Genomic DNA, 10,335 nt, shown 5'->3' with positions numbered 1-10,335 from the left:
ACAAGTGAGCGACTGCCATATGTGAGACACATCATGCACAACGTCCACTTCGTCCGCACGATTATGGATTAGGTCATGTTATTCCCCCCCCCCCCCCCAGTTTACAGATGGGGAAACTGAGGCCCAGGCAGGGTGGCGATGTGCCCAAGCTGTGGTCAGGATGGTGCTGGAACTTGATCCCACGCCCTCGGCCCCCTCGGCCGGTAGCTTTCATCGGCCTCTGGCGGACCCCAGGGTTGTCGCCTCCCACACCTTGTGTTTTCGTGGTCCGGGGTCTCCAGAATGTTCCCGTCTGGGATCTGCTGTGTGGGGGAGGGGTGCAGGCGGCAAGCGAGGAGGGAGCGATTACCCCTGTTTGCTCAATGGGGAAACTGAGGCCCGAGGGGGAGAGTGGGGCCGTCCGGCTAGGACAGCAGGTCAGGTCGGCAGACTCCCCCCTTTGCCCAGTCCCTTGATTGGAGCCCACAGCCCCCATCCCTCCCTCCCTCCCTCCCCAGGTCGGTCCCCCCCAGGGAGAGCCAGGGAGGACAGTGATGGATCTGGGCCAGCCTTCATTTTCATTCCTTCTCCACTTCTCCTGCTGCAGACCGATGACAAGTGAGGACGTCTGTGACCCGGAGAAATTATCTTCCCTTCTCTTTCACGGCATAATTTTCTGCCCTCTCGTCTGGACAAGCCTGGGTGATTTTTAGCTACAAAAAAAGGGGGAAAATTATCATTCAGAAAAAAAAAAATAGAAGGAGTCTCCTAGCTATCCGACAGACAGGCTGTCTCCCGGGTGAAAATGAAAATCTCCTGTCCTGTGAGCCCCGGGGACTTCGAGGGGGGTTCGTACTCGCGAGATGACGGCGGGCATCCCAGAAGGCAAGGCTTGTGGCCCCAGAAGTGTCCAGCTGTCTTTGGTGGATGGGGTACTGGCGGTTTTTCTGGGTGCACCTCAATGCCCACCCACACGTGGGTGCCCACCTTGAGGACTTCGGGGCGAAACAGCTTGGTTGTGGGTCACCGTGAGTGCCCCCGCGTCATCTGACAGGCCAGCCTCACGGTGCCCAGGACCCGGGCAACTGTCCACCCAGCTTGCGGCTTTCTGGAAGTTTCTCTCCCTGCCCCAGCACCCAACGCGCACACACACACGGCCACATGCCCCACGCATCAGCAAGGAGAGTATTTTTGACTTTCCAAAAAAATCTCTGTTTAATTTTTCTGATTTGAAGCTTCAAACGTTACAAGCAAACGCTGAGCAAGGGAAGGCCCATCTGTTTCCTCAACCTTGTGAGTAACCATCGCTAATGATTTGGTGTCCATTTTTTTCCAGACTTCTCTGTGCAAACACCATGATTATAAAAACGCAGATGTGCGTGCACACACACACACACGCCAGTTGTAAAGCCACTAGCACTGGACTTGAAGGGTGTAGTGACCAGCATATGCTGGGCTAATTTGGCTCTGCTATGTGACCTTGCCTCTCTGGGCCTCACTTTCACCATCTGTAAAATGGACACAGTAACAGCATTAAGGGCTCCTGGGAGGACAAACTGGGATGGTGTGTGTTAATCACGTATAGCGTCTGGCGTGGCAGATAATATCCCCCCAGGTAACAGCTGCCGTAATTATTATTAGCTCTGGATGTGGCTTTGCACTGAATGGACTGGAGGAGGCTGTGTTTTTGTTCTGGAAGCAACCGTGGGGCTTTGCGGCAAAGCAACTCTCCTGTACCCTCTCCCCCAACCTGTGGCTGCAACTTGGAGGTCAGAGGTGAGCCTCGCGGGGTTGGCGTGGCCCCTGAAATGACGCACGTGCCCACCCCTTTTGCGACCACTGAAAACAGTGTTCCTTCCTGGCAGAGAACTTCCATTCTTATCAGATACACAGGGTGGTCCTGGGGACTGGGATCTGAACGCTCTCAGGCAGCGTTCTGAGGAGGCTGGGAGTCCCAGGGACCCTTTGCAGGCCCCTCCTTTTCTACCTTGCCCTATGTGGGACCACAATGTCCTCACATACCTCAACCCCAACAACGGACTGCATCAGATTGCGGAAGCGGGTGTGAGAACGGAGAGTCAGGCACCCCAGGTCTGCGGAAAGGAGAAGCCGTGCTGCCCCCGTCCCCACGTTCAGTGTAGTGCTTGGAAAATATTATGAGCTTTCCACGAAATACGTTACGTTAATATGTAATTGAGTTTATTGGTAGTATTGCTAAATGAACTAAGTATCTTTACATGTCTCAGTTTTAACTGCTGAACAAACAGTACCTATTAATGGATGGCACCCACATAAATGACATCTCTTTGAGGTCCTTACTGTTTTAAGAGTGGAAAGGAATTGGGGCGCCCGGGTGGCTCAGTCAGTTGAGCGTCCGACTTCGGCTCAGGTCATGATCTCATGGTCTGTGGGTTCGAGCCCCGCGTCGGGCTCTGCGCTGACAGCTCGGAGCCTGGAGCCCGCTTCGGACTCTGTGTCTCCCTCTCTCTTTGCCCCTCCCCTGCTGGCGGTCTCTCTCACTCTCTCTCTCAAAAATAAATAAAAAACATTAAAATTTTTTTTTTTTAAAAAGAGTGGAAAGGGGTCTTGAGACTCAAAAATTTGAGAACTGCTGCTCTACCAACTTAACTGGGTGAGAGAGAAGGGGCCGAGAAGATTCTGACTCTAACCCAGGGAATGATGGCGGCTTTGGCGAAGGAGCATCCTGGGGCGTGTGGCGGGCAAAGCAGGCCAGGGTCAGGCAAAAGGGGCAGATCAAGGATCAGGCCAGGGTGCCCGGGGGCTCAGTCATTAATCTGACTTCAGCTCAGGTCATTATCTCACAATTCAAGAGTTCAAGTCCCACATCGGGTGAGCTTGAGCCCCGCTTCAGGTGAGCCCTGTTTCTCTCTCTCCCTCCCTCCCTCTCTCTCTCTCTGCCCCTCATGGGATTCTCTATCTCTGTCTCTAAAAAAAAAAAAAAAAAAAAGGATCAGGCCAACTGGACCCTAGCCAGGGACAGCCATCCCTAGAGGTCATACAATCAGCGATAGACATGTAATAATAAGGAGAAAACAGTGTTTTCTAGAACTCTTGTTGGGGGAGACTCAAATAGCTCTGGACACTGTAAGGCTCTTGGAGTAGGGAGGGTGATCCCCAAGGAGTTTTTTCACATAACAAAGATGTTTGCTAAACTGCCTTCGTACGACCATGTGTCTAGTAACTAATGGCAAAGCCACTGCTTTGCTGAGGACGATATGCAAGTTCAGAGCCGGAGCGGAATTGCAGTGGTTCCTGTAGGAGAGGCCGAGCTCTTTCTTCCACCAGGGGGCACTCATTCTTACCGTCTCCCCAGGAAGCTCTCTGCTGCTCCTTAAAACGATGCTGAGCAAATCTCTTCAGTGGCTCTCAGCCTGAAGGGGCACCAAATCATTAGCTCTGCTGGGCAGAAAGAACATTTGGGTTGATTACCAGGAGGGCAGAAATGGAGACGCAGGTGGATCCAGGAAAGAGGCAGTTGAGGATTCCGGGGGAGGAAAGGGCTCCCGTGCCTGTCAGGGTGGGCTTACGACATTACAAGACTCAGGGTCCAAAGTGCAGACACTGGCTCTCCCATCAGGAAGAGATGCTTGCCAAGAAGCATCCTCAGGGGCGACAGGTTAGGTGTGAACCCCAAGCAGGACCTCGAAGGCAGCTGGGGATAGGAAGGAAAGTTCCTTGGCCAACCAGCATGGATTGTGTAATATAGGAAATCTTTTTCTTAACAGAACACGTTCGGAGGGCTGCGGGTCGACACGTGAGACTCCACTGTGTTTGTGGGCTGGAGGCTGATAGCGAGGGGGTCCATCGGCCTTGGAAAGAGGCTAAACGGCTCTGTTCCCCTATGTTCCCGACACTTCCTGAGAAAGGGGCGTGCTTTCTGTGCACCTGAGGAAACGCTGAATGCTCTTGGGAAGCAACGAGGTGCTGAAGCACAGCTGTGCTGTGCGGCTGGGGCGTTCCCTCCACCTGCAAGTCCCAGGGTCTCGGGGTGGGGGGGGTGAGCCGTGAGAGGGACAAGCCATGCCAGCCTCCAGACGGGAGGGGTGGTGGTCTGGGGATGAATAGGATCTGGGTGTGCGTGTGGGGGGGGTGACTGTCTACTCTCACACCCTGCTTCCAGAATGTTCTAGAACATTCTGGAACATGGGGTGGGCTGTGGGCTCAGTCACCGAATCTCCCTCCAGCGGGGGCGGGGGGCAGGCAGGAAATGGTAATTAAGGAGGGCTTAATAAAGGAACAGAGGTGTGGGCGAGGCTAAGAGGCACCACGAAGAGGGGTGAAGTGCCTCGGGACTGGCGACAGTGGGGAGCCATTACAAGTCGGCTGCCGGAGGTAGGGCACCCAGAGAGCTCGTGCCTTCTCACTGGGGTCCACATCACCCCCAAAGGGGCAAAAAATGGGTGCCTGGGAGATGAAACGAACTTACCTTTTGATGTCTGAAGCATAAACATGCATACCTAAACAGACACCCAGTAGGTCTGCGGTGTTGCGATTTCAGCGGTGGGGGAGTCATCAGGAAGGAGTCGAAGGGGTCTCCGTAGGGGGATGGTGATGAATAGAGAACAAAGCATTGCTGTCGCTGATGGTGCCCACTGCCAGTCAGACACTGGGGCCTCTGATGGGGGGGCGGGGGGACCAGTCAACCCCGGGTGACCCGGCAGCCGGGGGTCTGGCAAATTAAAGGCCCAACCTCTTTCCCCTCCGGCCTCCCATCTTCTGTCAGGGCCTCCCCCGGGGCCAAACACAATTTGACCCTTGAAAGGGAGTCCCTTGACACCTTCCACCTGGGCCAGCCTCCTGGGCACGGAGCGGGGTGAACGGTGGAGACCAGATCCGGGGCCAGATGCAAACGGATGATGTCCGGCACCTGATCCTGAGTAGCCCTTACGAGCGGCGTGGCTTTGGGGGAAGGTCTATCTGGCACAAGTTTCGGCCTGACTTCCCAGCTCTCTGTTGGAAACGATATCCCTCTCTCTCCCTCTCCAGGCAAGAAATTGGGTCAGAAGCTGGGTGGTTCAAAAGTATGGCCATCATGGTATCTGGGGGGGGGGGGGGTGATGCTTACGGTTTAATAGGGAGTTAGACTTGCAGACAGGGCAGTTCCTCTGCAGAGATGTACAAAGGTCATGGGAGGTGAAGAATCCAGAAGAGGATTCCAGTTGGACTGGACCCTGAAGAGACAGGTAGAGCTCTTCATGCTCCCGAGGCTGGTCTGCCTCTGTGCCCCTATTCGTGCCATTCCACCCTGGAATGCTTGTCCGTGCCCTCTCCGTCTGCTTAGGTGTGACCTGTCCAACTGGACGTGTCCGTCTTATCCAGAAAGCCTCATCTCCTCTGACACAAGGTCTATGCCAGCTTCTTTCCTGAGATGTCTTGGAGCAGAGACAATCCCAACTTTTGATTATTTCTGGGATCTTGTCTCCTCTAATAGACAGTGAACACCTGGAGAGAGGGGGGCTAGGGTCACCCTTGAGACAGAAGTCCCAGAGCCCAGGGTTGCTACCCATCAAAATGACCGGGGGACACCTGCAATGCTTGTTAAACACACACACACACACACACACACACACACCCCAAAAACAAAACAGACACCATAAAAAGCAAAAAAAAACCCAACACCAAAAAAAACCCAAAACACCCAACAACCAGAAACTTAGCCGGGAGTTCTGAGATGCCCCCACTGTCCCGGATGAGCCATTACAGAATCTCTTGGGGTGGGGTCAGGTGTATGTCTTTCAAAAACTCCCCAGGGGACTCTAACGCGCATCCAGGTAAAACAGGATAAATCACACAACAGACTTGACTATTGGATTACATACGCACGTGGGTATCTGTGGCCTTTTTATTTGTTTTTGGAGCTACAGCTTAGACAAAAGGCACATCTCACCGCATTTCTACCCGTGTAAACCCCTGCGCGACCGCCACCCAGATCAAGGCGCGGGGACGTCTGCAGCCCGTCGGCGGGCTCCCCTCAAGGGCAGTGGAGTCGCGCAGCAACTTTGTGCCTGGCGTCTTCCACCCACTGGGCACCGTCGGTGAGATTCGTCCACGCCACGGTCTAGTCACCCATCCTGCTGCTGAGAAGACATCGGCGTCCCCATGGACGCCACGCCTGGAACTTTCCGGGCGTAGACCGGCCGGCCCGCGGGGCAGCAGGCACACCGTGGGTCTTCAACAAATGTTTGCCGACTGCCTGCCATTGTGCCGCAGAGCTTAGGCAGAGAGCCATGTGACGGTTTCTCTTGGCCCCGCTGGCCCTCGACCTCAGGTCAGGGAGTGGATTAAGGGGTCGGGACTGGGACTGGCCTGCTGCTGGGTACTGGGAACCAGGGCTCACACACTCATCGCCTCTCGTGCAACGCCACTGAGGCCTCCCTCCATGCCAGGGTATCTGGAGTCGGTGGTCGTTGTACGATTTCCATTTCAATGCACCTTTCTGCTTAAGAATGGGCCTCTTGAGAGAACAAAAAAACACGGAATACATGTCCTTTTTTTTTTGTCTTCTTCTGCATCAAGAATTTGCACATTCTCGCCATTTTTCTCTCCTATTGCACAGAACGTTTGTCACGATGTGCCTCCCAACTCTGGAGACCCAGGGGGATAGCACGTGGGCCCTGTCAGGGCTTGTGCCGGAACATTCTCGCCTCTCTCTCCCTCCTGTTTGTTTTCCACCACCCTTGGCTCCTTCCCCACCTCCATTCAACGATCACATGAATTGAACCCCAGAAAGCAGTCTTTTTCACACGGCGACGTCTGCCCACCCAACTTGCTCTTGGGTGAACTGAGGGCTGCACGGAGAACAAGGATCCGTGTCTAGCTGGACTCGCTTCCTTTTAGCCCTTCCCAGTAAGGAGGGGACTTGAAGCAGTTCTTGGTTTCGTACAGTGAACATTCCGCACTCAAGTAAACAGCAGGTTCATCATGTCGTCAAAGATGGTTCTTCCACACAGGGCGCTCCATTTCAGAATCTCAAGGCTGTGGCTTTCGAAACCAGACACACCCACTCACTTCTCTCTGGCCCCGGTTCCTTACCCTGTGTACCAGCCTGGGCATTCTTTTGGCAAATAACACAAAAACCAACTAATTGTATCTTAAAGACGGACGGGGACTATTCTTCCAACGTACCGAAGAATCTGGAGGTTGCTGGTGCGGATTTTCAACGGCCTGCCTGTCTCTGCAATTCTCACGGCCTTTCCCTCAAGGTGGCAAAATAGCTGCGGCAGCTCCGGGCATCACATCTAAATCAAAGGCAATAAGAAGTGGGGAGGATCGAGGGAGGGCCTGCAGTTTCCCTACCCCTTTTATCAGGAGAACAAAACCTTCTGCTGGAAAGCTACCAGATTTCGGCTTGGGTCTGATTGGCTACAACTGTGTCTCCCACGCCTCTAGCTGCCACGGTGCCCGGTAGGCAACACGGACGGACGGGCTGGGAACCACCGGTTTTCCCGCGGCGTCTGCCACATCCTGTTTTCACCCCGTCTCCCATGCTTCACTGTTGCACCCTTTACCTTTCTTGTCTAAATGAACAGCAAGCCCTCTACAGTGGCCTCTGCGTGGCCGGGCACCTGTCCACTCCGGCCCTCCGTCATCCAGCTTTCAGTCCTTAACCACATGGTCCGTCTGCCTCCGGACCTTTGAACTTGCTGGTCTCCGCCCAAGATGCTGCAGTCCGCCTCCGGTGTCGGCTTCCTTTCTGGCCTCGGCTCTTGGCTTAAAAGTCACTTCCCCGGGGCAAGGCCTCCCAGGCCACCACCGCCAGCCGAGCCGGCCCTTTGCCCACTGGCTCTCACCGCTGCTTGAAATTGTATTATCCCTTCGTTCCGGGTTTAGCGTCTGTGCTCCCACGAGGCTTCAGCAGGTAACGTCCCCGTGCGAAGCACGGTGCCAGGGTCTCAGCAAGTATTTGCTGAATGAGTAAGTGGAAGGAAAGGAACGTTGAAAGTCTGCCGGCAGGTACCAATCGGCAGGCGGGGGCTACGGCTCAAATACGGGACCTGAAATGGCCCGAACGGCACCGTCGTTAGGAACAGAATGTGCGTGTGTGCGCGCTCACACATCCACACGCTGCACAGTAAAACGGGACAAGGAGAGAAGAGCCGAGGAATTCTGAGGCGTGGTAAGGGCGCTTTCATGGCTTCTCACCGGCCTTTGGGCTTCCTTCCCGGACCATGAGGCTGGACGGGCAGCACCGGGGGTCGGAGGACGGAACGAGTCATTTGCCGTGACTCATTTATAGGCCCAGATGCATTTCTTTCCATGTGGGCGCAGTGTCGCAGGCTCATGAGGATGGGGCCACGGCACGGGGGGACCGGGCTGCATTTCACACGCAGGGCACCTGCACACCTTTCTTGGGGGAGCACCCAGCCCCCGCCCGGGGGTCACAGGGGGCGCGTGGGTACTTGGCACGAACGCCGCTGCGGTTGCCTGTTCAACGCCCCGGCCGCCTCCCACCTTGCTGCCCCCTCCTAAGCGTCATCCCTGTGCAAAGGTCGTTTTTGTTGAACGCTGACCCTCCCAGGGCAGGGCCCGGTCCCTCGCCTTTACCACCCCAGTGCCGAGCACCCAGTGGGCGCTTATTAAATGCTTGATGCTCTCATGTCTGAACCACACTCTCCTCCCATCTTCCAGAAGACGCTGTACCTCCCGTGTGAAGTTTATTCAATTCATTCTGGTCCTATTAACCCCACACCCGACTGGAAGCTCTTTTCAGCACAAGGGCGGTGGCCTTGCCTCTCAGGGCGCAGCCCCGGGCCCGGCCCATCACGGAGCTCTGCAAACACCTGCTCCCCCGAGGCGAGGCCCTCTGGAAGCCTCTGGAAGAGGGGGGCCACCGCGGGCGCGGCTTTCCCAACGCTCGTGTGATGGCCCTGCCACTGGGAACTCAGAGCAAAGTGAGCTGCTGTGTTTTGTAAAAGGAGGTCGGGAAGACGTTTAAGGACACCTCCCTCTTCCCTTGCCTTCTGCCTCCGGAATACTCTGGATCTCAGAACATCGGTGACTCGTGCAAGGAGACGTTAAGACAACCAAGTGGGTGGACGGACAGAGACATGGGAATCGGTGTCCAAATACTTCCAGAACCCTCTGGGTGGAGCCTCAGACCATTCTTCACCCTCTTCCCTCCTGGACAATCTCGAGCAGCCATGACATCCCCTCCCCCTGCAAGGGGCCCAGTGCTTTCTCCGACTGCTGGGGTCTATCCATCCAGCCGAGGTTGCTTCTTCGAGACCTCCCCCCACCCAAATTCGGCTCTGGCCCCAACTTTCGAAGGCGTCCGGGGAGGGTGAGCTCACGCACTGGGCATCCACAGCCGGGACATCTGCCCACTCTGCGTGCGTGGGTGGCCCCAGGTGGAGGATGTGGGGGTGGGGGGGGGGAGGGAAGATACCAGGCAACAAACACCAGGGACCTCAGTAGCCTCTACTCTGTCAGGGGAGGGAGGGCCACCGTCTGGGCCTCGGGCGGAACCCGCAGAGGAGGTCCAGGCCTCTCCTCTCCAGCGATGCCGTTATCAGAACCCGGAGAGGGGATCTGAATAAAGACGAGCCGGAGAGAGAGCGATCCGGCCCCCACCGCGGTTTCCAGGCGACACACAGGCTGTCGTGGCCGTTGTCATACAAACCCTTTCCCCGGAAGACGGCGGGTCCCACGGGGAGAAGGGGTGAGGCGGAATATTTTATCAGCCATGTACATATGTAACCAGAAATGGGGCTGAAAAGCAAAACCTCGTTTCCCTGAATAGGGGGAAGGGAGGAGGGGTGGAGAGGGGCTGCCGGAAGGGACTTATCTCTACGAGGTCAACGGCGAGAACACGGCTGTGGCCATGGTTCTCGCCCTCCGAGTTGTCAACGAGGAAAATGTCCACGCGGAGGGCTGTTCTGGGGACGAAGTTCAAAAGGCATCTTGTTTTCGCATTTAGAAATAGGAATCCAATATACATATAAAAGGTGAAGGGAGAAAAGGAGTAGGAAGTATTTGAGAACCGTGCAGGAACGAGCCAGATTTCTCGCTCACGGGCCACCTTCCAGTTGTGGTTCGAAGACAGTTTTGCTTCTGTGGGCAACGGGTCCTAAGTCCCGGCTTCCCGTGCATTGCATTTCTGGGATCAGCCTGCAGCATGGGGTCGGGGGGGAGGCTGTGTCCATGTGGCGCTGGGACAGAGAGAATCCGGCTTCCCCCTCCGGTCTATCCAGGTATGCCGAGTGGAAGGCGCGGTCTGTCCTCTGCTCCGAAAAAGGCAGCCGTCTCTTCCCTGCCCTGGTGAGCTCCGTCATCCGAGGATCTAAAGAATGAGGTTAAAAATAATAATAACAATAATCGTAGGGCGAGACACCTGCT

The 10,335-nt window shown here is 55.6% G+C and overlaps 1 protein-coding gene across 2 annotated transcripts in view; it reads right to left on the bottom strand.

Moving 5' to 3' along the window:
• Positions 1-545: 545 nt before the first annotated feature.
• The window catches only part of RBM19 (RNA binding motif protein 19), a 152,709-nt gene continuing 142,919 nt past the window's right edge, over positions 546-10,335 (bottom strand). The window contains exon 25 of one of the 2 annotated variants that reach the window (XM_058691188.1): positions 546-692. In XM_058691188.1, coding sequence (XP_058547171.1) covers positions 624-692 — 69 coding nt within the window. In that variant the 3' untranslated portion in view covers positions 546-623. Of the gene's footprint in view, positions 693-5,816; positions 10,280-10,335 lie in introns of those variants that run through there. The other variant, XM_058691189.1, reaches the window with a different exon arrangement.

Source organism: Neofelis nebulosa, chromosome 11, assembly GCF_028018385.1.
Source record: "Neofelis nebulosa isolate mNeoNeb1 chromosome 11, mNeoNeb1.pri, whole genome shotgun sequence".
Lineage (NCBI taxonomy): Eukaryota > Metazoa > Chordata > Mammalia > Carnivora > Felidae > Neofelis > Neofelis nebulosa.
The sequence above is the reverse complement of the archived record's forward strand: the minus strand, read 5'-3'. Positions and strand labels throughout refer to the sequence as shown.